The sequence below is a fragment of the Dermacentor silvarum genome, chromosome 11 (assembly GCF_013339745.2).
Source record: "Dermacentor silvarum isolate Dsil-2018 chromosome 11, BIME_Dsil_1.4, whole genome shotgun sequence".
NCBI classification, from domain to species: domain Eukaryota; kingdom Metazoa; phylum Arthropoda; class Arachnida; order Ixodida; family Ixodidae; genus Dermacentor; species Dermacentor silvarum.
This window is the reverse complement of record NC_051164.1, coordinates 50,441,455-50,469,271: the sequence shown is the minus strand read 5'-3', so window position 1 is coordinate 50,469,271 and position 27,817 is coordinate 50,441,455. Positions and strand designations below refer to the sequence as shown.

Here is a 27,817-nt window from a genome sequence, read left to right as displayed (position 1 = left end):
CTCGCTCGGTCCATAAAATCCACCTCCGTGAAGTGCGCCGAGCATATTCTGCGGTTGTTGACCTTGTCTTTGGGCAAACCAATTAGGTCCGTCCTTCCAGTGTAGGTTAAAAACGCTTCCATCCTGAAGAACAGTGAAGATCATAAATGATAACATCACAGTTGGAACATACAAAACTGAGCTCGTTTCACGTCGCGGCAGAGTACTAGTTGTGATGTGTCAACCTTAATTCTCCGAAACACATTTTTAAACAATGGCGACCAATTAGCTAGAAATAAGTGCAAAGCGCACACATACACACGTGTTCCTTGCGATACGCACAAGTGGTACTATATTTATCAGGAGCTTTATGTTCACTGCTTTTTGACATAACAATTTAATCCATAGTTGTGGTGTTTTCAAATAGGCTAGCTCCTGCCTCACCACCGGGCAATCATGTACGACTGCGCGCAATTACTATCACAAATAAAAACCGAGAAGTAAACTGCACAGTGCTCACCTGTTGTCTTTAGGGATGCGGTAGAATTTCACGTCGCATGGCTCACTTCGTCGTGATGTGTTCGCACACCATTGAACCACAGAGGAACAGCGACAGCTGCGAGACATTGCGGAGAAAAGCTGACAAACGTGCAACGGTAGGGTACCACATGGACCACACTGCTAGCGCGGAAGGCGAAAACCGCAAAACTGACCGCATAATGCCAGAAAAAAAAATTGTTGCCGTTTTCGCCGTTATCAGCACGGCCGACGACGAGCGCGGGCCGCGCCAGCCGCGCCGCCGAAAGTTGGAGGCGAGAGAGAAACGACAAAGTTGAGAGAAGGTTGACAAGAAAAAAAAAAAGGAAAAGTGATTTTGGTTTCGCATCCATCGCATGGATGGCGCTGCAATTCGCGTGCACAAAAAACCAGCGGAGTTTCCGAGGCCTGGCCGAACCGCCACACCAACTGGCGGCGAGCCGCTGCGGCAGTCACATGACAGCATGAAAATCTCGCCTCCTGTCAGTAGGTGGGAGATGTCACGTGGTTTTTCCTTCGTCCGCTGACAGTTTGGCGCTGTGTTTATGTTCTTCGTCCTTCATTCTTAACGCGAGTCCGTTGAGGCGTCGCTGCGCTCCAAAGCAAAGGAGAGTGAGGTACTGGGTGTCACATCCGTGTCCTTGTATTCAGGGTCCGGCTTGTCGTACAGAACAGGGTATGTGCAATGTCTCTAAAAACCTTTCCATCAGGACGTCTCGGTTTAGACTTATCATTGTGAAATGCAATTCCAAAGCATGACAATCGAAACAAGCGCGAACTAGACAACACCAAGCTAACCAAACAAGCGCGAGTGAGAGATGACGCGTGCAGACGATAGTACGAAACGAGCGGGCCGGCTGAGACCAGATACGACTAGGCATCGAGCCGTCGGGCGGGTCCGCATGGCAACTGTTTCCCGCCCTCACGTCACTGAAGCGGCCACTCTCATTTTTCTCCGCCGTTCCCTGCTCGCATCTTTCATCTCCCGCTCCACGATCGCTCTTTCATTCTTCGCTGTTGTGCTCGTTCTCTCGGTTACGCCGACGTCGACGCTCGCCGCTGGAATGGGCGCCTAAGAGCTGCACTCTAATAACAGGAGGAATGCAATTGGGCCGCGCTAACTCTACCTATACCTGTCTAGTGCAACGCTGATTACAGCGTTGCTTCTGTTTGTATTGAGACACTTGCAATATATTCCATAAAACACAACACGCAGTCACACTTTTTTTTCTGGTCTACGACACCATCTGGCTTTTCTTTATTCCCCCGCACAGGCCGAAGTTCAACCGGGACACAGCGCGCCTCCATTCATTTCGCAATGCCGTTGGGCTCCAATAGTGCGACGTCACGACCCTGGGGGTCGAGCACGGCTGATGGAACCGCTTGTGTTCATTGGAGAAGCCATCGTAATGTAAACGACTCACTTGAGCTCTCTCTGCGACGATGGCGGTCAAGTAGATGTCTTCGAGAGGAAAGAAGCACTCGTCATTAATGAACTCCTCGAGAATGGCAATGCTGTCACCAGATATTAGGTAACCGGTCCCTGAGAGAAATGCGGGGTAGGTATCTGGCGCGTATTCCTTCCTAGACACGTACCACTTGGAAGCGACGTTGCGATTGGGAGAAGCACCGCGATACAGTTCACCCCACATTGTGCGTTTGATTCCCTCCAAATTGTTCACGGCGACGGCGAGATCCCATACGCTGAGTAGCATATCGTCGTCGATCTTCAGCACGAAGTTAACCTCCGAGCACTTTTCTCGAGCCCAGCGGATCAGCATCACAGTCTTGTAGGTGAGGTTCCTGTAGCTGTCGACAAAGTCTCCCTGAACGATATCTCCATGAATGTTTCGTTCTGCCAATACCTTGCGCTGTACTCCCTGGTCCAGTGTATTTCCCAGCAGGAAGACGACAACAAAGCCCATCTTGAGGGCTATGCCGCCCCAGGTATCCCGGATCGCTGCACGAGCCTCGAAGTTGTCTGTGCTCGAGAGCACGCCAATAAGTAGGGTGGTTCCGTTGTCCGCTGATTGACAGAACTTCGCCGTGTGCGTCACATAACTGAAGGCCAGCCCCTTATTTGCAACGCCACATCGCGCCGATGATGATGAGAGTCTGATTTGGTAGCGGGAATGGTTGCGGACGTATATGGTAACGAAAGCGACAAATAGGATTGACAATACAGAAAGCGTGAGAGTTAGAATTCTCAGGTTTCTCATGGCGAGACTGCGAAATAAGAATGCCAGTAATGAGAGGACGAGTTTCACGTATACCGTTTCGGTGGCATTTCGACGTCGCTAACCTGTGGTGATAGCGATGGTTAACACATCGCTAACAGCGTTCATAACAAACTATTGTTTCATGTCTTACATCTTTTTATTGCTTAGGCATCGGTCGAAGGGCAGCTGTGTTGTTTTTGTCTTCTTATGTATTTCCTTATATTATCAAATGGTTTGAACGAGCCTTGCCATTATTATTTTTCTATCCTCTAATAAGCAATAGAAATATGTTAAAAAAAACATGACATTTGGTGTGCTTGCTATAGCAAGACCACGGCTTGAAGTTCAGCTTTTTCTTCACGCAAAAAGAGCGCGAAGCCTGTCTAGAATACGCGACGCTCTTCCTCACGAGGGCGCGGGCTACATCTGGCGATAACATATGGTTTGTGGGCGACTGGGTATGAGTTTGCGCTGTTAGCTTTACTAATTGACTTTTCTCGCACTGCATATAGCTGCGTGCTTCCGCAGTTGATGTCGGCGTCAGGAGCACTGCATGTGGAGCCGTGCAGGGAAGTAAAAGTGCAGGGTACAGGATTACGCGCGCTATGAAGGTTTCGGGCGTACGAATCGCCTGTTGGCGTTTATATATTATTAAACTCAGTCTGGTGGTGACGTGGAGCAGAGGTAGAACACCGGGCATCTAATCCGAAGGTCGTAGGCTCGAATCCTCCTTCAGTACACCAGATTTTCAGGTTTGAAGTGGCGCCTGACACCGGCAAAAAAAAAAAAAAAAAAAAACTGCCGAGAGCCAGTGGAGTTATACTAGTCCAGGTGCAACCAAATTAGGAAGGCCCACTAGGCTTCAACATACACACTCCCTGACCAGAACCTGAATTGGCCTCCCTGGTGCAGTATTCGGCCAGTACCTCCCTTATGACCCCGGCAATTAATCAATTGCCCTCAGTCCCCAGCGGCTGCGGAGCACCTGACCTAGGCGGCGGTCAGACCTGCGAATGGCCGGAGGATGCTAAGAATCTTTGGGTCCGGACAGGCCGCCACTGGAAATTGAACCTGGGAAGGTTCAACACGTGAACGCTTTCGAGTGAGGCTATATTAGCAGGGCTGTTTGAGGAATTATTAGGCATTTCCTGGGATATTATTGGCTTTTGGGGGGTTAGAAGACCTGGGGAGGCTTATACAGTGTTGACTAATGGCCATGTCCTCTGCTACAGGTGTCCTCCAGATAAGAGAGAATACGGGGTAGGACTTCTAGTCCATAGGGGCATAGCGGGCAACATTGATGAATTCTACAGCATTAATGAGAGGGTAGCAGTCGTCGTAATAAAGCTGAATAGGAGGTTTAGAATAACGGTAGTACAAGCCTACGCCCCAATCTCCAGTCACGATTATGAAGAAATAAGAGTTTTATGAATAGTTTGAATTGGCAAGAGAAAGGTAGAAACTCAGTATACTGTAGTCATGGGCGACTTCAATGCAAAAGTGGAGGAAAAGCAGGCTGGTGAACAAGCAATTGCCAACTACGGCATCGATTCTAGGAACACTAGAGCAGAGATGTTGGCAGAATTCACGGAAAGGAATAGGCTCCGAATAATGAATACCTTCTTCAGGAAGCGCAGCAACAGGAAGTGGACCTGGAAAAGCCCTAATGGAAAAACAGGAAGTGAAATAGATTTCATACTCTGCCGATCCCATCATAGTCCGGGATTTAGAAGTGTTAGGTAGGGTAAAGCGCAGTGACCATGGGTTATTGAGGTCTAGGATTTGTCTCAATTTGAAGAGAGAAAAAGTAAAATTAGTCAAGAAGAAACAGCCAATTTAGAAGCAGTTCGGGTAAAAGACGACCAATTCATGGTGGTGCTCGCAAACAAATATGCAGCTTGAGAACAGAAAGATGGAGATCATATAGAGGCAATGAATGTAACTGTAACTAGGCTGATCTCAGAAGCAGCAATTGAAGTGCGAGGTAAGGCACCAAGGCTACCAGTAGGTAAGCTCTCCCAAGTAACAAAGGACCTAATAAAGAAACGACAAAGGATGAACGTGTCAAACCTAAGAGATCAGATAAAATTCGCTGAACTGTCAAAACTGATCAACATGAAAGTAAAAGATATTCGAAATTATAATGCGGGAAAGATTGATGAAGTCGTAAAATATGGATGCAGCATGAAATCAGTGAGAAGAAAACTTGGCATGCGACAAGGCTGGATGTATACACTGAAAGATAAGCAGCGCAATATAATAAGCAATTTCGATGACATAGTAAAAGCAGCGGAAGAATTCTATACTAGAGCAGTGCACGGGCTCGGGCTTACCCGAAAGATCGGGCCGAGCTCGGGCCTAAGGTAAAGGGGTAGCGGGCCCGGCCGGGCGGATAACGTAGATTATTTCCGGGCCCGGGTCTCGCCATAAAACTTTTGGTTGGGCTCGGGCGGGCAGCCCAACGTAAAAACGGTCCCGGGGCGGGCCCGGGCTGAAAAAATCGGCCCCTGCAGTGCTCTATTCCATACTGCCCCGTACAGTGCCCAGAGCAGCCAAGCTACTTTCATGCGAAGTTGTGATGACCAGGATACAGAGGCACCTTCTATAACTAGTGATGAAGTTAAAAATGCCCTGCAAGACATGACTCGGGGAAAACTTGCTGGAGCACTGCCTCATGACTTCAAGTGTACCAGAGGACTGAAAGAATGCCAACATTATACTAATCCATAAGAAGGGAGACGTTAGAGAACTGAAAATTATAGGCCTATTAGCTTGCTTTCAGTAGTGTATAAAATATTCACCAAGATAATTTCCAATAGGATCAGGGCAGCACTTCAATCAACCAAGAGGCTGGCTGGCTTCAGGAAGGAATGTTCTACAATAGATCACATCCATGTCATTAATCAGGTAATCAAGAAATCTGCGGAGTACAATAAACCTCTTTATAGCTTTCATAGATTACGAAAAAGCATTTGATTCAGTAGACATACCAGCAGTCATAGAGATATTGCCTAATCAAGGAGTACAGGAGGCATACGTAAATATCTTGGGAAATATCTACAGATTCCACAGCTACATTGGTTCTCCAGAGGAAAAGTAGAAAGTTACCTATCAAGAAAGGGGTCAGGCAAGGTGACACAATCTCTCCAATGCCATTCACTGCACGTTTAGAAGAAGTATTCAAGCTCTTAGACTGGGAATGCTTAGGAGTGAGGATTAACGGCGAATATCTCATAGCCTTCGGTTTGCAGATTAAGTTCTCCTATTCAGCAACAATGGGGACGAATTAGAACAAATCATTGAGGACCTTAACCGCAGAAGACAAAGATAATGTTCAATAGCCTGACAAGGGAACAAGAATTCAGGATCGCCGGTCAGCCTCTAGAGTCTGTAAAGGATTACATTTATCTAGGCCAATTGCTCACTGGGAACCCTGATCATTAGAAGGAAATTTACAGAAGAATAAAATGGGTTGAAGCGCATACGGCAGGCATCGCCAAATCCTGACTGGTAGCGTACCACTGTCCTTGAAAAGAAAAGTACAATCATTGTATTCTCAACGTACAGGACCATGAACCTTCTGTTCAGACACTCGCAGCCACGACCACCAGTGAGCTATTTGTGCCCTTCGCCGTATCATGGACTTGGGTTGCTCTTCCTCTCTGTACTGGGTGGTCCGGTTAGTCCAGCGGCGTTAGCTGCCATTCTCGCTCTGCTCGTAGAGCTTGCTGGCGTTGGCACGATATGTAACGCCCGCTTGTTGGCAAATTCTCTGTTTTGGGGAGATGCCATAGTGTTGTAATCATAATTTTAAACACTTTGGCAGGTGAAACCGCAGAGTTAAATTCAATTAAAAAAATGTACGCTTGGTTTTTGTCAAAACCGGCAATAAAGAAGAAGAAGAAGAAGAGGAGGAGGAAACTGTCAGCCCTTCCACTGGGGTGGAGATGGAAGACCAGCGAAGGTGTACTGTGGTGGGAATTATGTATTTCCAATTATGACTATTAAGATGTGACGGTGTACGTAATTGGTTATTCGAAGTATTGAATAATGAGAAATATATATTATCCGGTGGTTTTCATTTATTTAGTGACCGCAGGGACCATGGCCTTATGGTCGCTACGGTACACCGCCATAGGGTGTACGGCAAAGCTGGGCACGTTCTTCATAAACACGTCACCAACGCCGCGCGCATTCGGTGCGAACGCGGGCTAAACGCCGCCGTCGTCGACAACAGTTGCGCGCGTTGTTTGTGTGACCGCACGCAACCGCAGTCAAAACGCTGGCCACGTGACGGAACGGCTAAACGCCGTTGTCGACACTGTTAGGGGAGAGGCCGGCGAGAGCCCAGAGAGAGTCGACGGCACAGGCGGCATAGGCCGGCAGGGCTGCGCGCATGCGCCGCAGTGGTAGAGCAGGCACTCACACGCAGAGTCTAGGGTGCGATAAGTGGTTCTTGAGGGAAAGAGAAAGGTTGGCGCTATCTTCTGCAGCCCTTGAGGGAGCACGGCTCAGCGCCAAGTCTAGGGTGCCTCGATGCCTTCCTCACCCACCGCTCCCTTTCCACTGGGAAGTCGCGTTTGTTCTCCGCCGTGCGTTCGCTCCCCGTGAAAGCGCGCATCCCTCGCCCTCGTGCGCTTTCACTTGCACATACAGCATACGGCCAATGAGAGTTTTTTTTTCTATTGCCGGACGCGACCATCCAAGAGTGAGCTCTTAACAGCGATAAAAAAACACGATTGTGGCATACTGGTTACATCGTCAGCCTGCTGTGCTGAGAGGCACAGGTTCGAATCTCACCACCGGTGGCGCTTCTTTGTTTACCAGTGAGGAGGAATCTACTCGTCTATAACCCGACCAGCGACCGAGAGACCGTCCGAGGTGAAACCATTCGATGACAGGTAAATTAACCATTGCTTAAAAAAATAAATGCGATGAATGTTTAACATGACGTCTGGGTAAAAAAAAAAAAGAAAAAGATACCTATCTTATTTTGCAATATATGTTTTAGGTGTTGTTCAAAAGACAGTGACGACGCATTCCACTATTTTAGAGTTGTGGAAAAAAAAAAGAATGAATTGCCATGTGTGTTGATACGTTAAACGATTGGTCATGTTTAACGTCAAAGCGAATACCAGCAGTATATCGAATATCGGCCCGTTCGTGATCGCTCCATGGGCAGCCGGGCCACGGGTGCAGAGCGTGCCACAGGCGGTGCAGGTGGTAGGGGTTGCAACCACCTGCACCTGCAATCTCCAACCACGGCACCTGCAACCTCCGATTTGCAGATGACATTGTCCTATTCAGCAATAGCGGGGACGAATTACAGCAAATGATTCAGGACCTTGACCGAAAAAGTGTAAGAGTGGGGTTGAAGATTAATATGCAGAAGACAAAAATATTGTTCAATAGCCTCGCAAGGGAACAAGAACTCACGATCGCCAGTCAGGCTCCAGAGTCTGTGATGGAATACGTTTATCTAGGTAAATTGCTCAGAGGGGACCCTGATCATGAGAAAGAAATTTACAGGAGAATAAAATTAGGTTGGAGTGCATACGGCAGGCATGGCCAAATCACGAATGGGAGCTTACCACTGTCATTGAAAAGAAAAGGGTACAATCATTGCATTCTACCGGTGCTAACATACGGGGCAGAAACTTAGAGGTTAACAAAGAAGCTCGAGAACAAGTTAAGGACCGCACAAAGAGCAATGGAACGGAAAATGTTAGGCCTAATGTTACGAGACAGGAAGAGAGCGGTGTTCATCAGAGAACAAACGGGGATAGCCGATATTCTACTTGACATTGAGCGGAAGAAATGGAGCTGGGCAGGCCATGTAATGCGTAGGATGGATAACCGGTGTACCATTAGGAGGAAGAAGCAGGAAAGAGAAAGGCAGAAGGCAGGGAGGTTAACCAGAATAACGTCCGGTTGGCTACCCTACACCGGGGGAATGGGAAGCGGGAAAACAGAGATGACAGGGAGAGAGAGGAGGGAAGGAAAGAATTGAAATGAGCGGTTAGTTCGCTGACGCGTGTGTTAGTGCACTAATAGTCACAGACGTTGGCACAAGCCCGTCGTCCTCAAGAAGCACAAAAGTGCCTTCACCGCTGTATGCGCCGACGAGCGGTGGGGGCGGTGTTCCAGCAGCACGTGCACCGATGCGTCCGATTGTCGAGTTTTTTTTTGCGTGTTAGCAAGTTCTTGTCTTTCTGGGGCATATCGTGGACAGTGGCACAGCAGGTGGTCGATAGTTTTGTCGGGGCCGCAGACCTCGCATGCTGCGCGGTCGGTCACTCCAATGAATGTAGAGTATGCCTTTGTGAAGGCAACTCCTAACCAAAGGCGACAGAGAAGCGAAGCTTCACATCGAGGAAGTCCGAATGGAGGTCGGAGTTGCAGTGAGGGGATTAATTGATGTAGTCGTGTAAGTCGTAAGTTTGGCGAGTTCCACTCGGTCAGTGAGAGACTGCGTGCCAGGTATCGAAGCTGCCTTGCGGCGTCTATCCTCGAAAGTGGAATTGGAACTCTGAGCTCTTCTGGGTGTGATGTGCGAGCAGCGTTATCGAAGGAATCATTGCCACTGATTCCACAATGACCAGGTACCCATTGAAAGACGACCTCGTGGCCTTTTTGTTGCACGTAATGAAGTTTCACGGTTTCGTATGTCAACTGTTCATGACAGCCGCATCGGAGAACTGACTGCATGCACTGTAATGCCAGTTTTGAGTCTGAAAACACAGCCAATTTTCTAGGTCTTTCAGAATCAATGAATTCCAGTGCACGACGCAGAGCCGTTACTTCTGCCACCGTTGAGGTCGTGACATGCGATGTCTTGACTCGCAGTGTTATTCCTCGCCTTGGTATAACCACCGCACCACCAGAACTGGACGATGTAGTCGATCCATCGGTATAGATGTGCACGTGGTGGCTGTAGTTTTCATGCAAGAGGAGTAAGCTCAGTAGTTTTAGAGCAGGGGCCGGTAGATCTGACTTCTTGTGTAGTCCTGGAATCGTTATATGCACTTGTGGACGGCTCAAACGCTACGGAGGAAACACTGGCTCGGCCGCAGATGCGTACCCTGAAGTAAACGATGCACGATGTGCACTGACAGTAGCGCTAAATGTCGAGTAGGTCCTTTCAGCAGTCAGGCTCGCCAGGTGGTGGGAAGGGGCCCAGCATACTGTCTGAGATGCGTACGCATTGTCTAAACGGTCACAGAATGGATACCAAGAAAAGGGAAGCGCAGTCGAGGACGGCAGTTAACTAGGTGGGGTGATGAAGTTAGGAAATTTGCAGGCGCTAGTTGGAATCATCTAGCGCAAGACAAGGGTAAGTGGAGATCACAGGGAGAGAGGCCTTCTTACTGCAGTGGACGTCGATAGGCTGATGATGATGATGAACGTCGAAGACATTTCTGATTTTCGCAACTTCTGCCCGATGAAAACTTTATAATAGTGAAACGTTCTTAGTAATCGCATTCCGCGTCCTCTATACCAAGCTTTATTTAAAATTTTGATAATTGTTTGCCTTGCAGAATTTTAGATCTGCCTTTCAACTGTGGTGAAGGAACCTTAAAATAACGAAATACAATTGTATCGTTGAATTTTTCGTGAAATGCTGTTGGCACTGTGGACTTCTGGCTGAATCAAATAATCACGTTCTCATTGTAATGTGTTTCAATATTTGTTTTTGAAAATTGATATCGGCTTGTGAACAAGGTCTAGACGTTCACCACAGCGCCACGGCTACCTGATGTAGGATGGCCGCCGACCATTGGGCATCTACAGCTTGGTTTCCGAAATAAATTTACTCACTGCCTGACTTCACAATAAGAGGGCAATTTGCCAAGAGGGAAATTAAATGTAGGGGACGTTTTTCATGAGAAAATCTTGGTAAATATGTACATTCTATTGCAATAATTTTTACGCGCTGTTCAAATGTTTCAGCTGTACTGCGTTGCAGAATGGACAATGCGAGGCATTGCACTCTCCTACAGTGCCCGGGGTTAGGCTGCCAGTGGTCCATCGCTATAGAGGAAAATCTTCCGAGGTCCCCGGCAATGGCCCTGCCCGGCTTGACGGCCAACTTATGGTCTTCGGGTGCCTTGCTAAGGAGGGCGACTTCCCATCGCTGAGCGAGGCGCCCACTTCAGAGGGTCCTGCTGTTGTCTTCCCCCTTCCTCTTGGTCCTTCTTCCTCATGGCGTTCGCATTCCCAAAGCACATGGGCCATATCGGCCCGTTCGTGATCGCTCCAATGGCAGCCGGGCCACGGGTGCAGAGCGGGCCACAGGCGGTGCAGGTGGTAGGGGTTGCAACCACCTCAGGTCGACCGCCTGGGACCTGTCCGGCTGCCCGTGGGGTGGTGGATATTCCTTTCGTTCCTTCCTGTAGTGGTTAAGCAACTCTCGATACGTGACGGGAAACTACTCGACATTGCGGTCGGCGTCCCCGTGCTCCCCAGCTCCGTCCGGCGCGATTTCGGTTGTGTTGGTGGCACGGCTGGTGGCGACAGCGGCGGAACCGGGCGCGGTGGCCGCCGCCGTCGCCGCCACTCCTCCGCTGGGGTCCCGCACAACAACGGCGCCGGCTGCCCTCTGGGTGACCGCGTCGCGGTGGATAAGCTGCCTCGCGACGAGGTGGATGCTCTCGTTGTGGTTAGGCGGGGTGTCGTTGTGTCTTCGGCCGTTGGCATTGTTGTTGTCGTTGTTGACGCAGCGTTGTTGACGCTGCTGTTTTAATGCCAAGCTCCCCGACGTGTGCGGGGAACAACTTGAGGGACATGTTTGCAATCGTGCAGGCTCCGATGTCCCCGGCCCTGATATTGAGCATTGTCGTACGTTGTCGTAAAGTAGCGCATTTAGGGCTGCATGAACGAGACGAGGCTGCGCGCCACATCCGCGACACCCAACCTTTGGTGTAGTTCCGAATCGCTGATTTGGAGTCGCTAATGATCAGTCTATCCACCGTACCTCCGTGGAGTACCGCTAGGGCTATGGCCATCTCCTCCGCTGCTTCAGCCGACGGCAACCTCGCTGATGCCATGATTCGGATCCTGATGCCGTGATTCGGTCGGCCAACCTTGTCGTTGATGTTGCTGCCGTTTTTGTCGTAGCAGTAGTAGTGATGGTGCTGTTGGTAACTCCGGTTCGTCTCGCACGTTCCGTTGTAGCGACGGTGATGGTGGTCGTCCCCCGTCGCCATCACCGTCGCCGGCGGGCCGCGGGTACCTGGCTGCTTCGACGAAGAGGACGCCTTCTCGCCTTCCAATCTCTCTGCCTTTTCAAAGGTCATGGAATTTTAATAACTACTTCAATAAAACGAGATTCTAAAAAGAAGTAGTCATAAAACACTACGTGAAATGATCAACGCTTTCGATTTCGTCATGAAAGAACAGGACTACGGCAGTCAGACGAATTGACGTAGGTTTGCGCGGCAATGAAACGGAAATTTCGAATCTATTGATTGGGAAGTCATTGATTTTGGTATATATATATATATATATATATATATATATATATATATATATATATATATATCATTTTATTTGACAGGAAAGCTTTTAAGGGAGCAGTGATCGGAGTCCCTCAGTCCAGGGCCCTCTGGCCTCTGCCGCCTGCCTGACCTGGCTAATTAAGATCTTTTGTCCTGCCCACTGCTCCATTTAGATATTGTTTGTTGGCCTATGAGGGAGCTTAGTGCACATAAGGTTACATGTATTAGGTTTAGTATGCCAGCGCACCAAGGGCACTTACCCCTATAGCGAGTGGTATACATGCTGTTTAGCATTCTTATAAGAGGGAATACCCCGGTCTGTATTTTGCGCCAATCCGCGGTCTCTTCCCCGCTAAGTTGTGGGTGAGGCGGCGGGTATTTTCTGCGAACTCCGCGCTGATGAGCGAGGATATCTGTGACGTTTAAATTGGTGGAATTTTGTGAGGGATGGGATGGCGTCCTCTTTGAACCTCAACCCTTCTTTTTGGTATAAGAACAGAGTCAAATGCCCTGAAAAGCACGTTTCGGGGATGTTTCCACTTACTATGGTTCAATCTGTTTTCCCGTCTTTTTGGGTCATGCTCGAATAGGCAGCGCATCGAGCTGCTCTGATAGGGAACCTGGTTCGACACCAACCGTCGGGTCAACTTGGACCACTGATTATGTAACACTAAAGAGAGTGCGTTGAGAAGAGTGTAATTAGGGAGGTGCGAATGGTAATTTTTGAAACTGAATACGAATAGAATAGTATTGATAAAGAATCGAATGCGAGTTGAATAGTTTTCAAAAAAGACAACTCCTTTCAGTGTAGTGCGCGAGTTCGAAAAATATTTTTTTGAGATATTCGTATATGTTCACCACCAACAACAGCAGCAACAAAAATTATCGGAACACTTTATGCACTGAAATAAGTCCTTATAGAGCAGAATAATCGTGGGGTTATTTTTGATCGTGCACTGAGATAAGCTCCTGTACTGTAGAATTATAATATTTAAGATGCTGTTTCGTCGTCACCTAAAAGGCAGCCGTTAAAATGAAACCAAATGTTCGACAAAATGGCAAATTTGTGATTGAAGCGAGAGTACCAGAGTACCGCCGAGAGCACTGTCAGTAGAAAGCTCCGCGAAAGAATCCGTTATATAAACCAATGCCCAGACCATATGATATCATATTGGTGGTAAACGTTTGTCTACGTCACACGAGCATTACGCAGGAAAATCACCCCGAGATCAATATTTTGCCCACAGCCGTATAAAAGCTTGTGCTATGTGTTGGGTATGCGTTACAAGGATGGAAAAAAATAAAAGTGAACGCCTCGCTGTTTTAGTTCTCCCTTTTTTCAGTGGTTGCAGGTCGGTGCTAGTCAGTTCTAAAACCATTCGTTCAATATTCGTTGTTTCGCATATCAGCTACTTATTGCGAGCGCCAAATCGAATAGAAATGCATTCGATGCGGTTTTCAAAATTTTCGTGTAATAACACACCCCAATCGAGTGCGCGTGTGCCTTAGCCGAATGAAAAACACGCTCGCTCACTGTGCACTTGTGTGGATGATCTGCGGCAACAGCTTAATGCCACCTGCCGTCGGGCGTCGTTCGTGACGTCACCGACGTGACGTTCCGCTGTGCCGACTACACCCGCGCCTTTAACAGCGCGCACACGGCTCCACTGTTAAGCCTAGAACGGGGACGCGAGCCGCATAGAATAGCAAGCTGTTAGGCTAGTTGGCTTGACATTGTTATAACTTGTGAAGGGGAGCGCAAAAGTGTTTGCGGAAAGAGAGAACAAGACAGGAAAGACGCTCGCGTGCACAATCCTAACCGCTATGTTACGGCGCGGTACCGGCGGACAATAGAACCGCTCAACCTTTCACGTAGGTCATTAATCAAATAAAACAAGCAGCCACAGGCCGGTGACATTACTTGCCACGAGCCGGTGAATATGAATAATATCATTAGTTGATATTATTCATATTCAAATAAAGTTTACACTTTGGTGAACCATGAATAAATTGATCATCTAAAATGTAAACATTGTGGCTTTTGCGGTCTGTGAATTCTGATATTGTCTCATCAAAAGCAAGATTTATCAACGAATCTCTTTATGTTCACATAATAGTATTCTCGCACAGTGGTGTGAATTTCTCAGTAAAAGAAAGTTTTCAGAATCACCTTTCGCTTGTGCAGTTTCGGATTGAAATTATCATTTAAATACTAAAGGGAATAGCGACATTAGGAAAATGCGAACAATTTTTGTTTGCTCGAACATATCCGGAAGGTCACGAGGGGTGTACTAGCCTAGAATGCGCAATTACGCGGGTAGTGAAAGAACTGTATACGACGTCAGCAGAAAATGTTGAGCCAAGATCGGCTCTGTACGGTTCCATTAACCCATCAGCCTTTTACACCGCCAGCAGTTATAGGCTCATTCCAACGCTTGCTTGCTTGCTTGCTTGCCTTTAAAAGTGGCTCGTACCCACTATGGGGGATTGGCCAAGAATCGGGTGATTGAAGGAAAACAATTATCGGAGTCTAATCAGGATCACTTTTGAAAATTTTTGAATGACGAAAGGAATTTATTCAAATAAAATTTAAGAATTTAGCAAGGAAATCGCCCTGATTCAATTATGTACCCCACAACAGCTGCAGTTTCCAATGCAGTTTCGGTTGGAGATGTTTTCCGTCATCGTCATCGCCACTGGTGTCTGTCACAACTATCGCCACGCCCCTACCCACTATGGCGGATTGGCCAAGAAATAGTTGAATTGGCTTAAGGGAGCAAAAGAAGATAAAGAAACTGTATAAAAATGTTAGAACGAAAAGCATGTTTGGCATACCTGAATGAATCAAGCAGGCTAGCCTCTTTCAAAGGGGATGTTCATAAATGACCGTAATCATCATCATCAACAGCATCGAAAGGTCCCACTGGTCAAAGGGCGTGACATGTGCGATGCGTTGTCTCGATACCTGTGTTTACTCATCGGTACAGGTTATGGCGCCTCCTCGCAAGGCACGAACCACTGCTGAGGAAGCGACTGATAGACCTACGCGCACGGCTACAATCGGGCAACGCCGGTTTCAGCAGACCGCTGTGCCGAGAGCAGCACAAGCCGTAGCTCGTCGTCGACGCCGGACGGACAGTTCAGATCGTGCTCGTGCAAACGACGCAAAGTGACTTCGCCGCGAAGACCTAAAAAAGCTATCTAAAATTTTTTGCTGCCATACATCTTGCGGCCTTCCTCCTCTGCCGTAAAAACTCTGCCGAAGCACCTCGCGTGCCCTAAAGGGGATAGTGCTTATCCACACCCAGTGCCTTCGACATTTCCTGAAAAAAAAAAATGCGGCCAAGTGATAGATACATATAAAGTTCTAGCATCTTAACGAGGTCCCCGAAACCTGACACTGGTGCTGTCAAACTGCACCAAAGCTTGATTTCACTAAATGCTTTTCGAGCTTCGACAAATTTTTGACAAGATGTCGTGCGTCAATTTGGTTCTAGCACATTTTTCTTTCATTTTGCGCCTTAGAACGAAAAAGATTCTCGATTTGACGAAAATTAGGAAATAATTCTCTCCCCGAACTTACATTGCGGGTCCATCTTGTGTTAAACAAACGTTCCAAAACAGCCTTCACGAGTTGTTCGAGGCTTCTCAAGAAGCTGTTCGGGATCCTAGAGTACAACTATAGTTAGGCTAAACAATTTGACTGCCGCGACACAATCTACACTTCAAGTACCAGCCATGTTTAAGACTGTGTAATGGTACGTAAACAGCCAGGGGTTATTTTTCTTATGTGCACATGTGACCGCAGGCTCTCGTACTTCCCTGACGTGTTGCTAATGGTTGCAGGACCAGCTTCGACAGTCGTCAGCAGAAATGTCGTTCTCCTGGAGAGGAGAGGAAGCATGCACTTGTGGCCAGATATTCCTACAAATCGTTGTGCGGAGCAACAGAAACTGCAGTATGTACATTCTAGTATACAGCGCTACGCGTCGTGGCGCGTGAACGTTGTCGTAAAGCAGCGCATTCCAGGGCTGCATGTACGAGACGTGGATACAAAGTGAAGTGTTGGCATGGGATGAAAGAATGCTTCGGATTGCATATCGTAGGCCATGTTGACATTTGTTGAGAGATGGACGCGGAGGCGTTGACATTCGAGTCGTTTCGGCGGCGTAGACGTATGTGAAAAGCATTCGTGCTTCGCATACCTTCTGTTGTTGATGATGCCTTAGTCGCCTGCGTTGGGCAGGGGGTGCGCGTGGTTCGATAGCGTAGCACTGCCATACTTCATCAAACTGAAGTTTGGCAGGACAAATCCGCAAGAATTGTCCATAAAATTGTTACGGAACGAGTCTAGGAAACACGTTTCGTGGAGCCGGTCGGTACTCGGGGACCCCCTACTGCAGCCCTATAAGCACGCACGCTAATAAACACCTCGAGACGCGCTTGCCTCGATGGTGACGTCACGACGGCTGTCTGATATTTAGCGCAGCTGGCGATACGCCGTGGCAGTGTTCTCCTTTGAGCAGCTAGCATCCACGCCCTTTTACGTCGACAACAGTTAAGCGCTTGAAATGAGTTTGCCTTGGCCGTCCCGTCCGGTTATTTTGTACCAGTGACGGCGACACACGCACACGCACACACAAACAGTAAATCGGAAACGTTTTCCTGCACGCCACCGTTCGTTTCAACACTGCTACTCTGCCGGTACTCTTAGATTGAAGAAACCGTTTTTCCAAGTCCATGCATTTCACGTGGAGTTTTTCATTTTCGCCTGCCAATTGAACATTCATTGTTGGCTCAGCTCCAAGTTCCCTTTGCAGGTTTTTCGAGCTCTTCATAGGCAATGAAGAGCTCGAGCTCTTCATAGGCAATGGGGAGAACGACGACGAAGTTTTCGTGCTCGGTTGGTGGTTTCTTCTGGTGCTGAAGTTTTTCTCTATTTATGTGCTTTTCGTGCATCAGTAACCAGCAACGACGTTTGTGCTGAACCCTGAGGACTCCTACTCTGCTGGGAGATCCTCCCCGCAGAGCTTGTCATGGAAGAGATGGCCATGGACTCGTCTGGTGGCCAGCTCAGACCGCCGGCGGCTCGGAAGAGACTCAGTTCTTCAGTAGGATCCGACGCTGCTGATTCTGAGCTTTCTGACTCAAGGTCGGAAGATTCAGATGTTTTCATACCTGCCAAGCACCGCCGTTCGAGACGGATGTCTCCGGCATCGTCCTCAAGCGAAGCAACCATCATATACGGCAGCATCGTGACTACGACAGTAGCCTTCATGCCCGTCGACGCGATGGTAAGCCTGAATGCTATCTCCCGACAGAAACTCAATGATTTCTTCTTCAAACTTGCTCCTGGACTAATCCAAGAAGTTCGCGTGAACCCCTGGAAAAATGTCATAGCCGTTGACACAACAGATGATAAGATGGTGCAAACTCTGCTTGGTTTGTCTGAAATTTGTGGTGTCCGCACGCGGCCCTACATACCACAGGGTGCGGATATTGCAGCTGGTGTCGTCACTGATGTTGACTTGGATCTCAAAGACGATATTTTTAAGAGCATGATCGTTTGCACACCACCATGCAAAATAATTAGCGTTCGTAGGTTGGGCTCGTCAAAGTGTATGAAAATATTATTTGCCGGTGGAAAGCTGCCTAGTCACATAAAGGCTGGACTTGTGCGCTATCCTGTTCGCCCCTTCGTACCACGGCCCTTACAATGCCATAAATGCCTTAAGATTGGTCATGTTCAGGGCTTCTGCACCAAAGATCTGGTCTGTGCCAAATGCGGTGGGAATCACCATGTAGATGCTTGCGAAAGTCAGACATATCAGTGCCCTAACTGTAAAGGCGAACATTTGGCAACGGATAAAGGATGTCCCTCATTGAAGGACGTACAAAAGGCACTAAAAGAGAAAGCCAAAAAGAAGGCAGCAGGAGGTGCAAGTACGCGTGTCCGTAGTGCTGGTCCAGCGATTGGAAATGCCTCGACTAAGCAAAAAACAGTGCGTTCAAGGAATGCCAAACAAACAACGCATCGAAAAGAAGGGGGGCGGACCTTCAACCTCTCGGAGTCATCGTGGCCAGCGCTGCCATCGAAATCGTCGGAACAAGTCACTACAAAGACAGCGACCACAGTGGAGAACACTGGAAACACCGTGCATAAACCGGTCACAGCCAATGACGAGGCGCAACTTGTCAATCTTCTGAAGATGCTTGTCAGCGTCATCAGGTCTCTAATCGCCGGTCGTCAGACACCAGCAGCATCAGCAGCAGCGCAACTTTTGGAGGTCCTCGTTCCAGTCCTCGACGGCCTTCAATAGACGTGTTACTGGAAACAATCTTATCAGTCGTCAGCAGCCTCGCCCCTTTGTGCTGCAATGGAATGTCAGGTCGCTGCGACCGCGACACGCTGATCTAGTTCTTCGGCTCATCGCTATGAAGACTCCACCAGATGTTATAGCGCTTCAGGAAACTAACGTAAGGAAAGACGAATATCGACTGCCAGGCTTCATGGGTGTCCACAGTAACACACGGTGCGCGGAACCAACCTGTGGCTCTTTCCAGTGTGTGGACACGACGCATACGCGCAATGCTTCAAAAGCATCAGTGTACGTACGTGCTGACTTAGATTTCACGGTTCTTGACACTGATGACATCTGTGATGATGAGTTTGAGTGCACAGGTGTTACTGTGAGCCTCAAGGGTGTGACTACGACGGTGGCAAGCATTTACATTCGGCCTACACGTTCTTCAGATACCTCACTACTTGAGTGCTTAGTGTCTCGGTGTGGTGCGTCGTTTGTGTTATGCGGAGATTTTAATGCTCATCATCCGCGATGGTGTAGCCGCCCCCAAGACAATCGTGGCGCAGAAATGAACGAGCTTATTATCAAGAATGATCTGAAATTACTGAATGACGGTTCACCTACATTTATAGGTAGAGGAAAGGAGCATTCCACTATAGACCTTGCGATTTCAACGAGAGATGTGTGCTTAGCCTGGTCATGCGAAGCTGACCCGTGGGGCTCAGATCATCTGCCCATTTGGTTAACACCAACACATACTGCGGGCCGAGAGACTACCGTCTATACAGTGACAAACTGGGATAAGTTCCGTCAGCTTATCTCAGAGGCACCATCTCAAGACAGTCTGTTCAATCGGGTGAGTGAGTGTTTACGACAAGCTACAATACAACGACGACGAAGTATCGGCAAACCAAACCCCGATCTTAAGCTTTTGCGGCTCCGCGCATGTCGACGCCGCGCTTATAGGCGGGCACAGCGCTCTAAACGACGCACCGACTGGACTTTGTATAACCGCATTGATGCAGCCATTCGGCGGCATACAAAACAGCTTCGTCGCAAGAGCTGGGCCGCCTTATGCAGTTCGCTGCATACTGGAAGTGGTTTTGGAAATGTGTGGCGCATACTAAAGGCTCTCCGCACTCCCGAAATCTGCAAGAACCCTACGGCTGCTTTGTGTATAGCGACTGGCCATTCACCAAAAGTTCTAGCGGAGGCATTTGCAGACCTTTTCGGCTCTCCTATGTCCGGTGACACCACAAATGCCGACCTTTCTTGTTTGACAAGTCAGAGTACCATGACTGCTTTATACGGTCCAGCGTGCCAGATGGACGAGGCAGACTTCACTCTTGAGGAGCTACGACACGCACTCAGCCTCTCCAAACGCCGCACTGCCCCAGGTGAAGACGGTGTGACGTATCAAGCATTACGGAACATTGATAACAGTTTTCATGACCGTATACTGGACGAGTATAATGAGGTATGGAGAACTGGTGTAATCCCTGCTGAGTGGAAATCGTCCGTGATAATACCAATTTTAAAGCCCGGGCGCCCTGCACGACACCTCAAGTCCTACCGGCCGATATCCCTAACATCAAATGTCATCAAGTTAATGGAGCGAATGGTCCTGTTTCGTCTAGAAGACAGGCTAGAGAAGCTAAACTTTTTCCCTGATGTGATGAGCGGTTTTCGTCACCGCCGTTCAGCTCTGGACAGCATTTCAGACCTTGTCTCAACGCTTGAATGTGCTAAAGGAAACAAGCATTCCGCCTACATGCTCTTCCTAGACGTAAAGCAAGCTTTCGACTCGGTTCCGCATCAGGCGATTATTTTCGCTCTTGCAACCGCGGGAATTTCGGGTCGTCTGCTTCGCTTCGTGTGCAATTTCCTATCGGAGCGTCGGATGAAAGTGCGTGTTGGAGCAATAACAAGTGAATCCCGCACTGTTAAGTGCGGTGTCCCACAGGGCAGCGTTTTATCGCCGCTTCTGTTTAACACAGTACTCGCCGCGCTTCCAAGTCGCTTGCCTCGAGACAGTGACCTCCCTGTGAGCATAGCTATCTATGCAGATGATATTGCTCTGTGGATAAGCGGCCCTTCGCACCTTGGCCCGCGGCTTCGTGCAAGCTTGCAAAGAGCTCTGAACGCGACTTCGGAGTACTTGGGTGAAGTTGGCCTGCAGATATCACCTGCTAAGTCGGCTGCAATAGCATACCACCCTAAACAGCGCGCTCGTCGAACAATGAGCCGACTGTACCTTGACGAAACGCCGATAAGCTGGGTGCGACAACACCGTTATTTGGGCTTAATTGTGGATGATCGCATCTCTTGGCGTCCTGCCATTAAATTCGTACGACACAAATCGCAGTCCATCCTTAAGTATGTGGCCGCCTTGACTGCTAGAGGTGCTGGCTGTGACCAAACAACGGCTCTGCAGGTGTACCAATCATCTGTACTCTCAGGCATGATGTATGCGTTGCCATTCCTGAACGTCCCACCTAGTTTGATGGCCCAACTGGAACGTGATCATCGCGTTGCCCTTCGAATAATGCTGGGATTACCTCGTGAGGCGCAATCAGTTCCATTACTCACTGAAGCTCACCATTTACCTCTAAGGCTACAAGCAGACCAGAGAGCTCTATTTCATATAGAGCGTCTGCACCGCGCATTGAATGGTCAAATGCTCCTTGATCGTCTGATTCACCGCCCGTTTTCTCGCATTGGAAAAATGGCAGCATTATTTATGAACATTACTGACATTTCTGAACATGATGCTTCAGTTACGCCTTCGCCGCCGCAAGACATCACCAAACACGTGCTGCCCATTTACCTTACAATCCCTGACATACACAAAAAGTCTGATATGCCTGTTTCGGCCATATTCCAATTGGCTCAGTCGCACATGTTCGAGAAATTTCCAGATTACCTTCAAGTATTTACAGATGCATCTGTGCACAGTGACGGTCAAGGCGCCTCTGCAGCTTTTTTCTGCCCTTCAACTCAAGTACGACGTATATTTCATATACCCCACCCAGCCTCGTCAACAACTGCGGAGCTAGCAGCGAATTAATGTTGCACTGAAATACGTGCAAGAGGAGTTAACCACACCGCCGAAGATTGTCATATTTACGGACTCCCGCACTGCGCTTAGCAGATTACAACGCAGTCAGGTTGATTGCCCAATTGTGCGCAGCATTACTGACTCTGCCAACAAAATTTTATCACGTGGGGTATCTCTCGTTGCTCAATGGATACCTTCGCATGTAGGGATCGCCGGAAATGAAGAGGCTGATCGACTGGCTTCAACTTGCACTCGTAACGACTGTGCTTGCCCTGAAATTTTGTGCAAGCTTGATGACGCTCGCCTGCTGATTCGTCGCCACCTACTCAAGCAGCATCCAGACCAGCGCGTCGCAAATGGAACGTTCCCGCCGCGTGTTCGCGGTCGAGGCTTGCCTCGTCGCGCTAGAGCACAACTACTGAAGCTAAGGGTTGGCTGTGTTAATGTGCACGAACGTTTATACAGACAAGGACGTGTGACTAGTCCATCGTGTACGTCTTGCGGTGGCTGCGAGACACTTCAGCACCTGATATTGGAATGTCCCGCTTTCAGTGCGCAACGCAAATCACTAGTGAGGGACTACCATCTCCTTGGCCTGCGGTGCACGACTCTAGACGAATGTTTATACCCCAGTGGTTGTGCGTCTCGACGTGATCAAGCTCATCGTGCTCTCCTTACTTTTCTAGAAACAACGAACTTAGGGGCACGTTTGTAACCCAGCAAATATTTCTTTTATTTTACATTCTTTAGTAGCTTGACCTGCAGGGACGGGCCCTACTGTATGTTTTACTTTATTCGTTGAGATTTGTCATCTTGCTCTTCCTTTCCTCCTTCCTCCCCTCCTTCCTATCTTTCCTTCTATGTTTCTCTCGTCCTTTCCGAAGAGTAGGCAGGCGTTGTGCCCCTTCTGGTGGCAGTTGCCAGCCTTTGCTTCTCGCTTTCTCTTTCCTGTGTATATGTTTTCAAATCAAATAATAATAAATAATAATTCTTCGATATTAAATTGCTTCATAATTAAATCTTTCCGTCACGTAAGACAATGAATGGCTCATACCCCCGTAAACGCGGCCTCCCCATCACGACGACAGAGAGAGAATAAACTTTATTAAAATATCGTGGAGACCAGTTGTGCCTCGAAGGTGGAGCCCTTAGTCCTGGGCCCCATATATGGGTAGCAGCCACCGCCTCGGCACGGTCGACCAGCCAATGCTGGCCAGTCGCCGTCGCGTCGGTCAGCCGCTCCTCCCAGGAGGTGAGGGTGGGGTTCACAGAAGCGAAGCGAAATTCTACGCTTGAATGATATGAGCGGCAACGGAGCCAGCTGTGGAAAAAGACGACGATGACGAACGCGGGAGCAGTGGCACGAGCGCGTTCGCGCGGTTGCGCCGAGGGGCCCGCCAACGAGCCAGCTAAGAAGACGACGACGCTCGAGCCATTCCTGATGATGATAGTTTCTGCGTACAGGCGACAGATGGACGAATCGGCTAGCCATATACAGCTTCGATGTAAAAATAAATCATAATAAAAAGCGGCGACGTATTAATACGCGCTCACGAAAGTCTTAAATGCGCTGAAATTAAAATTGCCACATCTATTGAAACTATTTTTGCTGTAAGCCACACCTCCCGCCCAACCGTTGTTATCGGCTCCAATCGCTAGCGCCAGCCTGACGCTGACAGAACTTTCGTGGCAGAATTGCACAAAGTACTTCATTCAGTCAAATCGGAGTATCCTCCGTCCTCTATTTTATAGTTCGGTGACTAACTTTCCTACCATAAGTTTGACTAACATAGCAGAAACTACATCAAACGTGTAGCGTTGAAAGCGAATTTGCCAATACTTGTGTTACGTTAGGCTTAACTCCAGTTGTCAGTAATCCCACGCGCCAAAATACCAACTCGTCAAATCTATTAGACCTTATTCTTACTTTCTATTCCGATGCGTTCTCATCAGACATATCTATCCGGCTTTAGTGGCCATTCAGTTATACATTCTTCGTTTTATTGCGTATCACGTATGTATAGAAGTCGAGACCCTTCTCATGCTATTTCATTAAATCTTTCTCTATCGCTTCCGATCGCGCATAGATCGCAAATACACGGCTTCGGACGTCTTGGCCCGCCACCATTCCATCCTATACAGCTCCCGCATGTGCTCTCCGCATAATCCGGCTGCGGCTCGTCCCGCATACTCCGAAGCTCGCGTGTATTCGTGTTCGTCGTTCCATGGTTTTTCCTCCCCGAAACATCGAGACTGATGAGCCATCGTTCGCGAGATCCTAATCAGGCTGATGAGCGTCGCCGCGACTGGAGAGACAGAGAGGCCGCGCCGGGCGGGGACATTCGAAACCGTTTTCGACGCGCCGCTAAATCACGGCCCTCCCCCTTTCTCCCTTCTCTCTCTCTCAATCTCTCCTCTCTCCTTCTCTCTATTCTCTGCGAGCACTCGTCGGAGGATTTGTCAGATGCTATCACAGTATCAAGTCCGCCGACCCGGAACGATCCTCTTTCAGCCTTCTTAAATGATGCGCGGTGGTATTGGAAGTAAACGAACGGAAGAGAAAAGGAGACTGAAAGCGCGCGGAAAGAGAACACGTGGTAACAAAGTTGCGAGCGAAAAAACAAAACAAAAACACAGATTTCGAGCGAGAAACACAGGCTCGCGCGGCTAACGACGGAGAGACAGGAATAAAATGGAAATGAAACTGGACTCCGCGATGAACGGGCGCGGCGGCCCGGAAATTAATGGGACGTGACAACTGGGAAAAGGATGAAGGAAATGAATGAAGATAGCAGAATAACGAGAAGATGAAGCTTTGAGAAAGGCAGGGAGGTGGAGGAAATATAAACCATAAGGCGCGCGCCCGCTGTTCGCGAATGCATCAGCCCCGCTAGGCCTGTGTCGCCAAGCCGTTTGTGACGTTTCGCGGAGTCAGAACGTATAAAGCGGGGGGCAACGACAGGATAATTAGCAGCCAATTTGACTTTTGTTTTATTATTTCTGTCCCTGTTCTCGGATTCTTCCGTCTTCCTGTTCATGTCGCGTTTCCCGAATTTCGCTCTCTGTCTTATTCTGCATTTCTCTTTCTTGCAAAAAAAAAAAATAAATAAAAGAGAGAGAACAAGAAAAGAAAAGCTTGCTCCCAACCCCCACCGCGGAGTAGTTGTTCTCGTTCTTTCTGCACATTTCCTCTTTTCCGCGTTTCCGTATGGTGGCGTGGTGCGCTGAGGGTACTTTTCAAAACGCACACCTCGTTAGCTCTGACAAGTCGGCGCGGATTACAAGACGCCGTAGCGTGCGACGCCGGCTTGTCTCTCTCATCTCGCATTCTTGCGCTGTTGGACACGAGGGAAGTAACGAAGACATAATAATAACAATATTAAAGAACCAAATGGTCACTGCAAAGTTTCTGTGATGATGGCGGACAGACTTATCGCCCTTCCAAATCGTTTCTCAGTCTTCGAGGCGTATAGTATATATGTATACTATGTACACGCGCGGGTCAATGAGAGTGCGGGCTGCGTCGGTGCGTCGTCGATACCTGCGTTAATTTCGTGATATAGTTAGTTTCTTTAGCGTTCTTTTTTTCTTCTGCTGTAATTGTTTTGTAAGAACACGCATAGACAAGGAGATCTCGGCGGGACTCCGGAGCTTAAGCTTGCTTATGAATTCCAAAGTGGTTTGCGCTTGTTGTGTACTCAGAAACAGCTTAAGCTGTCACAGTGTCTTTGCCGTGTTACCGTTAAAAAAAGAAACGTTTTTTTTGCATACTTTTGTATTGCAAGGAAGCACGTATGGCAAACCTGAGCTTGAACATGCAGCTGGAACTTGAGCAGCAGCGCAAGACGAATTCGCGAGAAATTGTGCCAAGACACTTGGTCGCATTGTCAGCTAGAACATCGATCTAAAACGTCGCTGACGAAAGAAACTAACAAATGGATGAGCTGACATGTAGAGGGGTAAAAGAGAACAAAAAGGTGAGTAGTACCGAATGGACAGCATTATTTCAACAAAAATTTCGCCACCGCCACCACCGCCGCGAAAAAAAAAAAAAAAAAAAAAAAACTACTTGCCGCAGTTGGTGGGTTCGGCTCCCACCACCGGCAAGTTCTTGTTTTCGTCCATTTCATTTCTATTTTCTGATTATTTCGAAAACTTCAATTAAACACAATGGATTTCTTGTGGCTTCACTGTCTCTTTTCTTCGAGCCGTCCGATCCCCTAATATTCTGTCGCTATATAAGAGCATAGGTCGCCTGAAAAAAGACAAGTCCACTTGTCGAAAGGTTGGCTCCTGCTTTCACACGTCGTTCTCGTTTGCTCCATATATGAAACAGTCTCTTTTAGGTGTCGACGCGCAGTAGGGAAGTTCAGAACTGCAACTCCCGTACTCAAACGGCCCTCGTCTCGCAGCTTTTCCCGCGATTCCCACGAGTGAAGCACCAGAGCCATCTGTCGGCCGAAACACACAACGCTATTCAGTCACACTCCTCGGTATATCCTACGCCGAGGAGTCACTCGAGAAAAACAAACAAACAAACAAACAAACAAACAAAAAAAACAACAAACAAACAAACAAACAAACAAACAAACAAACAAACAAACAAACGAGCACACAAACGAACGAACGAACGAACAAACAAACAAAAACAAACGAACAAGCAAAACAGAACACGCAGATCAACGAAATGCTGGAATCTAAATGACGCGAAGCTTGTGTGAGTTAGCCAGGTAGCAGCAGTTACGGTTGACACGAACACAGCTTCGTCACCTGCAGCTGTACTGCTACAGATCTGCGTCGCGAGGACTAGAGCGAAGTATATGATGCTCGTCAAGGGTAGAATGTTGATGAGACGTGCGTGTACGGATGCGTATATGACACATATGTAAATTAAGGCCTCCTACTACTTGTGTCACTGCAGTGGCACATATATTCGGGCGATTGGCCAAGGATGGTTGGACACGTTGATACACGTTGATGTTCACATATGCAGTGCTGAAGGTGTCGATTGGGGCCAGATCAGATACATTGTCGGCCAAGTTCTCCTACTCCGCAAGACAGCAGCCACCAACAAATACCAGCGGCCCAAACTCTAACTTTATATATCCACATTACAACCGACGAGGAAAGATGGCGAACACCAAATCCCAACGAAATCAACGACAGTAGCTTGAACCCCCCCCCCCCCCCAACTCTTATCACAGACAGCCGCTGGAACTTCGACATTTACACTGGGGTTGTCAGGCCCTTATAGACTCTGGTATCAGTGCAAGTCAAACAAAGAGCCGGTTCTTCATGACTTTCTGGATCCCGCAGGTGATGTTCTCTGTAGTAGCGTTGTGGAACTGTTTTGTTGAAACTGGCCTGCGAGTGGTCAGTATTGATTTTGATGTGCCCTTTTCCTTCCCTTCTCCACAGCTGTGGCTAGGTTCGTCTGTGCGAATAAAGATTCTTCATTCATTCCGCTGATTCACTCACTGCTACTCCCGTGCTTCGTGTAGACTGCTATATAGAGCGTCTGGCCACAAAAGTTTTCGCTCAGTTATTTGATGCACCATGTGCTCCGACTAAAATGGTGACTGCAGACACCATTACTGGGAGGAGCCGAACAGCCATCTTTTCTTTTTCTTGACTTTCTTCTGTAATTCTACGCGAAATGTCAAGTAGTGAAGCGTTTAAGAAACATGGTGTAAGTGCGGGGGGGGGGCAACGCGCTGGTGCTTTCACAAAAGGAAAAATCTAGTGAGAGTTGTGCATGCAGTCACACACTTCACTATCGCCACTTGTCTCACTCCCATCTTTCGTCGTACCTCGTGACAATCTATACCGTCGCGAGAAGCGACAATGCTTGAAGTGCACTCATGGTACGACACCACGCGAACCGCGATATGTGGAAGAAATTAAAAAAAAAAAAGATCAAGGAACACGACGCAATGGACACGAATCAACGAAATGAAAAGCAGCACCGGCTGACACAAACTCAAGAACAGATGACCCGGGTCATCGTTTTCGCGCACGAAAAAGCAGCAACAGTGGCACGGGGAGAGGAGGATTACTCGTTCTCGGCCTGTAATCGATAGCGCCCTCTGTCGACCGCGGGCGCCCTTTGGAGAGAACCACGGGGTGCCGAGTTGCATTCCGAGGGGTATTAGAGCTGCGGAACACAGGCGCCGGCAGCCACGCAAGTATACAGCGTGGCTCATCTTTCACGTGTACCTGGGA

The 27,817-nt window shown here is 48.4% G+C and overlaps 2 protein-coding genes across 5 annotated transcripts in view; both read right to left on the bottom strand.

Moving 5' to 3' along the window:
* Positions 1-27,817, bottom strand: part of LOC119432577 (putative ferric-chelate reductase 1) — a 365,279-nt gene that overhangs the window by 149,609 nt on the left and 187,853 nt on the right. The gene's annotated exons all lie outside the window — the stretch shown is intronic.
* LOC125941637 (lactosylceramide 1,3-N-acetyl-beta-D-glucosaminyltransferase A-like) lies at positions 1,736-2,934 on the bottom strand. The gene has a single exon (XM_049659393.1). The coding sequence runs from the start codon at positions 2,733-2,735 to the stop codon at positions 1,752-1,754; it is 984 nt and encodes a 327-aa protein (XP_049515350.1). The 5' UTR covers positions 2,736-2,934; the 3' UTR covers positions 1,736-1,751.

Excerpts from the sequence above, each read along its gene's own strand:
- LOC125941637 (XM_049659393.1), bottom strand. The coding sequence starts at position 2,735 with ATGAGAAACCTGAGAATTCTAACTCTCACGCTTTCTGTATTGTCAATC.